The sequence below is a fragment of the Arachis duranensis genome, chromosome 9 (assembly GCF_000817695.3).
Source record: "Arachis duranensis cultivar V14167 chromosome 9, aradu.V14167.gnm2.J7QH, whole genome shotgun sequence".
Classification (NCBI taxonomy): Eukaryota; Viridiplantae; Streptophyta; class Magnoliopsida; order Fabales; family Fabaceae; genus Arachis; species Arachis duranensis.
Window position 1 is genome coordinate 14744583 of NC_029780.3, and position 6659 is coordinate 14751241.

Sequence of the window (6659 nt, forward strand, 5' to 3'; positions counted from 1 at the left end):
GGCATTACAAGAATACTTATGGTGTTTGACGAGGGAATGAGGTAAGAAGTTGGTATCTCTTTTCTTAGAGAGAGGGAATGTGAAAATGGTTATGATGATCGGAATGAAGGAGGTGGTGACTACGTGATGGTTGTTGTCGTGGTGGGAGATTCTAATTTCAAAATATAAATAAAACCACCTCAAATATAACTTCCGTTGGTCTTTGACAGGCAAGTTGGCAGAGCAGTAGCATTGTCTCACATTGAAAATCTTATGAATCAAGATAGGTGTTTACACTTTTTTACATGGCAAGTATTTGGGAAGCACCACACGTTGAAAATCTTATGGTAACATTGAAGTTTGAAAGACCACTGCAAGTAGAATGCTAATCATCAACATAATTAAAACCTTAAAAGTGAAAACACCTGCTTTCCTGGTATCTATTTTCCTTAAGACCCTTTTTCATTGTTCATCCTCATCATCAATTCCATGTCTAACACCTTGACTCTGTCCTTTAGTTCCTTACTTCCTTATATCTCCCTTCCAGTAAGCTATTCTAGCCACCAGCACGATAAGCAACACTTGCAACGCTATTATCAATGTGTTAAACAATTAACACATCAAGCCACTTGAGAAAAGGGTAATGTAGGTTTTTCTAGTTTGTATTTTCATTGATGGCAGTCAAGGAAAACCCAAATAATAATAATAATCATAATAATTAAAAAGCACGAAGCAAAGCAAAACAAAAAACTCTTCGTTAAATATATCGAAAACACACAACATAAATAAATTATGAAACTCCTCCAGAGACATAAACTCATCATACATGACTATTTGATAAACTCGTCCCTCTGGGAACCCCTTGCTATAAATCGATATTAGGCTAAAACCAGGAACGCCTGAAGTGAAATCTGATGTGATTAATTATCAGGAACAACTACATAAATCAAATCATTCAGCACATAATTGAATTGTTAGCAACTTCACAGGAATAAACATGGAGGTGTTTTTCTGTACAAATATATCTATATATACATAACTGACACTAAATGATATGCGTTGCTAACCACGGGTCAGCTTCTTGAGCCAACCATGCTGCTAGCAGTAGGTCCAGCGCCGGAGACGGTTAGCCCGCGATCATACATACGCTGGATTTCTTCCCTATATTCTGTCAAAGACTTGTCAGGTATGGCTGGTGTAAGCTCCACCACATCCCCCATCTTCAACTTGCAATTGGGATCACTTACAGGCATGTGATTCAGTCTTGGCCTCAGTTCTTCCTTCAGAGGGAACCTATATGTCATCAACCTTGAGCTTGCTCGCCCAGCTCTTTCCATCAGATCCATCACTGTTGAGTTCGCACGAAATTCTTGGACGGACATCTGCACATGCATCCAGACCAAACATAAATTACAAACCTTCAAGTGTTATAGGATGGTAATAACGAGACCACCAAAAGTTTTGTAACATCGATTGAAGGATATGATGCAAGTTAGACCCACTAAATTCTCACAATCAACCCCAAGGTCATATTAAAACACAACAAATTACTACTGGAAGCAGAGCGTCCGTATCCATTAAGGAAAGGAGACTATCCAATAATTTCAATAAACATCAAGGACTTATCAAATTCAGATAGCATAATTAAGTTAATTAATGACTTCACCAAAAGTTAATTTGTATGAAAGAAAGAATGAAGAAATAGTATGGAAATGCATGCCTATAGTATTCTGCTTCAGGCTGATAAGGTGATCAAAACCTGAGAAATTAGATAAAAACAAGATCAATTGGAGAGAGGCATCTTCAAGAGCACCTCTACCACACAGTCGGACTCTCCTCGCTAGTATCCCACTCAACAAGATGCTACTCCACCGGTAATAATTTTCCACTTGGACAACATGGCACCTTAAAAAAAACCTGTCTATCTACCACTTTGACAAAGTGGACAAATATTTAGTAACAGATCAGGTAGCAAAAAAACTTCCCCTTGTTGCCTTATTTACACAAATCACACACCTCATTCAATAACAGAATACCCTAATTCCTGAAGATCCCACATCTCAGTATACCAAATCTCAGCAGAGTAACTAAGCTAAACTCTCAATCTATTAAACTAGGGCCCAACTATGATCGGCCCATGAATAGCACAACTCCAGCCAAACTACAGGTTGAATGGAAAGGAAAATGAGAAATTAAAACATCACAAAAGTCAAGCACAAACCTTATCATTCTCAATCATGATAACGAACACGGGGCCATCTTGACCACAGTCGGGCTTATAACAATATGGACAGTCATCAACATGGGAAGGGAACTTGCATGGAGGCTTAATTGAATCGCCATATCCAACAGATGTAGAATCCTTACTCATTGCCTCACACTGCCAGGTGACAACCCATCGAGCCCACTCAACCATCTGAAGCACAAATGAAGAATGCTGACAGTCATCTTCCTTGTACCTCCAATGAGCAGCAAACCCAAATTCAGCTTGTAAATGCATATCTTTTGTTCGAATTTGTACTTCAAGGGGAACTTTGCCTTCACCCATCACCACAGTATGCAGGGATTGATACCTAATAATTACAAAAATGAAATCAGATGGTATAGATACAGGGCCAGGAAAGTGTACAGCAGCACACTCTGAGGATAAACATACCCATTGAACTTGGGGCGACATATGTAATCTTTTAGCTTTCCAGGTACTTCAGACCATAACTGGTGAACAATTGTCAATGCTTTGTAACAGTCTTCCTCCTTATCAACAATCAAGCGCAATCCATAGATGTCGTGGATATCATCTATTGTCAGTTTCTTCCTACAGATATATAGAGAAACGAATAAATACTAGAGGATTTGAAATGTACAAACGACAAAGTTCAACATGTCTAGTAACAAGAAGCAAAATGTACAAACAACAAAGGTCAACATGTCTAGTAACAAGAAGCAAAACAACTTTTCTTTTCTAATTTGACACCAACTTGTTTGATTAGCAGTCTCATCTAAATAACTTATAACAGCAATTGTTCTTTATGAGCTTATTCAGCTAAAAGTAGTTTTTATTTAGAACCAAAATTTCTTTAATTAATACTCTAGATAATCTTTTCTCCCAAGCAAAGGAAATTCTTTATTTTATATTTTCACTTCTTTTCTTCATATTCCAAATGGCACATGAAACAAATAGAAGCTAATAATTTTCAGATACTACACAGGCAAGAGGGAAGGGATAACATTCTTCGACATTTTGCAATAAATGCTAAAAATTTATAGCAACTAAACAAGTAAGAGGGAACGGGTAACGTACTTCAACATTTTGCAATAAATGCTATATAAGCTTTTGTGCCGCCCAGAAACAACATGATATGATATGCCTTCATCTTTAAGTGCTTGCTCTAATTTCTCAATTGCAGAAGTAATCCTGGCTTCATCATATGAATCCACAAGCTTTGAAGATAGCTCATCATGCTGATCGGGGTTGAGATGTTTAAAACATAAATTTTCTAATTGTTCTTTCCAGCTAGATATTCCCAAGCGATTTGCCAAAGGTGCAAAAATCTCCAAAGTCTCCTTTGCAAACCTCTGTTGCTTGGCCACTGGCAATGCATCCAGAGTCATCATATTGTGCAATCGATCTGCCAGTTTAATAAGCACAGCTCTTGCATCTGCCATGGCAAGGAACATGGTATGCAGACGGTCTGCTTCAACTGATTTGCAAGCTGTATTGTTTTCTCGAGCAAGCTTGCTCAAGTGACTTAATTTAGAAACCTAGATCAAGTTTAAGATCAGTCAGAATAATAATAATAATAATAATAATAATAATAATAATAATAATAATAATAAACCAAACTATGAAATGAACATAAAACCAAAACAAACGGCAATAAAAGTTCATCACTTAACCAAAGTAAAACAGAAAATAAAGCATTAAAGCTGTCATAGAATACTTAGTAACTAAAGCAGCACATTACACAAAAACATTGGATGTGTGTTGCCGCTTCCTTATGTCAATAATCTTAAAACGTCAAGCTTGTAAATTCAATCATATCAAAACTGCTTGCTAAATTCAATCATAAATTCACGAGATATTACTTATGGCCTTATGTTTCCATAGTGAGTTGAACTTAACATAGATTCCATCCACTTTGGACAGTTAATCTCATCAAAACCATGAGATCCAACAGATAGAAAGAAAAATACACCTATAGGTTTTCCCAATGCCATTGTCTATTAAATTTTGATGAAGTTGCAGCAGCCAAATTACACAAAGCCTCTGCCAGTAGCACTAGATCTGAAGTGTACGATGTTGCGTAAGTTTAACAATAAATAATAATATATGCTTGTTTAAATTTTAACAATGAACTTAACCATTAAAACAAAAACAACTTAACCACCGAAATCATAAATCACACGCATTTAGTAATTAACATTTAGTCAGATCAAGCTCCAAGTTCCTCACCCCTTCAACTAAATCAGCAACCCCAGCACCAAACGTTCCAAATATGTAATCATAGGTCAGAAACGCATCGTCAAGGGTATCATGCAAGAGCCCTGCAGCAACCACCGTGGAATTTGCTCCAATCAAAGCGAGCAGCACAGCAGTTTCCAAACAATGCTGCAAATATGGATCCCCACTAGCACGCACCTACAAGAAAACAATTAAATACAAAACCAATTAACTCCAAATCCAACAAGATAGATAGAAACACATACATCAAAACATAGTAAAATCCATAATTGGTTCCGAAAGCATTTCCGAAACTCAATTCAGGAAGATTATACTTGAGCACCACACCAAATTGATGTTACAAATCTTTCAATATGAGATTCTAGTTCTCATAATTCCATAAATAGAAACAAGTTCAACGCTCTATATACCTGGCCTCTGTGCGCTTTCTCGGCTTCACAAAAGGCCTTGATTACAAACTCTTCGCAGAAGATCTTGTGTCTCAACTGGGCACCAAGCAGCAACTTCTTAGCATAAGGCTCAAACCCACCCTCCATAAAAGTATCCTCCAAATTGAAGGTCAACTCATCAGCCAAAGCCGAAGAATCACCCTCATCCAAACCACCAACCTTGAAACTCGCCGAATCGTAATCCAAGCAAGACCCCAAAGCGTTCCTCACGAACCCATCAAACAGCCCACTGGTCCCAACCCTCTCCGAACCACCACCGATCCTCACGGAGCTCGCGGTGCTCCTCAAATTCGAAGACGAGCCAACGGTGCTGCTACACGAAACGGGGCCGTTGAAGACAGAAACGGGGCTATGGTGGTCCCTCTTCCAAGAAGAACCACCAAACTTGCTCGGCGAGTATGAGAAGGAGCTCCCGAGTTCCTTAAGGTTCAGTTCATCCCCTCTGCCGCCACCGTGATCCTCACCGCCGCCGGAGAATCCCGACAGTGGCGCGTGCTTCACGGCCGCTGGCGCCGGCGAAGAGAAGAGGCACGAGAGACCCCCCATTACAGGCTTCTGTGACGTCGACGCCGTCGAGGACGACGAGGATCGAGACCCCATATCGAAGTCGCAGGAGCCGTGGGCATTGATCTGGCATGGGTGCGGCGTCGAGCACACACTGCTCGGTGGGCTTGCGTACAGGGCTATGGTAGAAACCGCCATTGCTGAAGAGGAAGATTAAAATACAACGCTTCCCTTCTCCTTCTGCTTTTGTTTTGGAAATTAGGGTTTCCAATCCCAAACTCGAACCTAAAATAATTATAATTATAGAATTCGAATTTCCTTTTTCTTTTTTTCCAGAAATGAGAAATCCAATTGAAAATAAATACAGAATAATCTAATAATTGGAATTCTCTTTTTCCGGAAGGAATTGACGTTAGCCCTAATTATTTTTTTTAAGTTACCTAGTTACTGTTGTGGTGGCTCCCAAATTGAAAATAGAAAAAGAGCGACTCAAAGAGAGGAAAAGTATTTGGGGGTGGGGGGAAATGATTAATCCTTTGAAGAATTCAAAGATTAATTTTGGTGTTTGTATTGAGAGTATCTATCGAGGAGTATACAGAGATTCTAATCCTAATAAGAGCGTAGAAAAGAGGGTGAAAAAAGAACCCTAAATAGATGAGAATTTACAAGAAATTGGAGGACGGAGAGTCAAATAAGTTCGTAAGTTGGAAGTGAACGCAGAGAAAGAGAGAAAGAAGGGTTCCGTCTTAGAAGTACGCAGGATCTGTCATCTTGCTTGATTTTGTTGAGACTTGTTGGAATTGTTCAGCGGCCAGGGAATGGAAACTAGGAAATGACGGGATTGCCCTTCGATAAACTTGTGAATACCCTCAAACTAGTTCCGTTTAATTGCTGTCCCCTGAACCGGAAATTTATTTTTGGATAAGTTTGTTTAATTCTTTTGTTTCTTTAACGTTTAAATAACATAATTGTCTCTGATTTGGTTTTTAGGTTTGATTAACGGACGTAAAGTGGGGCTGGTTCGTAGATTGATTTCATAGATATTTTTATTTTTGGGTACATGTTGGCCTTCTTAATCCAACACCAATGAATCTAGACGTCATTCTGGGGGTGAAATAAATAAAAGCCTCCAAAAAGTAAAAGGACGATTTCTGTTTTTAAATGTACTCAAACAATACTGGTGTTTTAATAATTTTAATATTTAATTTAATTAATATATATCATATATATTATAATTAAAATTAATAATTAAAATTATTAGAATA

General features: G+C 38.3%; 1 protein-coding gene across 1 annotated transcript; it reads right to left on the reverse strand.

The window, feature by feature from the left end:
- Window positions 1-713: 713 nt before the first annotated feature.
- On the reverse strand, window positions 714-6249 carry LOC107464859 (probable GTP diphosphokinase RSH2, chloroplastic). The gene is made up of 6 exons (XM_016083812.3): window positions 4852-6249; window positions 4433-4618; window positions 3281-3741; window positions 2636-2794; window positions 2201-2552; window positions 714-1361 (listed from the first exon to the last, which is right to left on the reverse strand). The coding sequence occupies exons 1-6, from the start codon at window positions 5590-5592 to the stop codon at window positions 1053-1055; spliced, it is 2208 nt and encodes a 735-aa protein (XP_015939298.1). The 5' UTR covers window positions 5593-6249; the 3' UTR covers window positions 714-1052.
- Window positions 6250-6659: the final 410 nt, after the last annotated feature.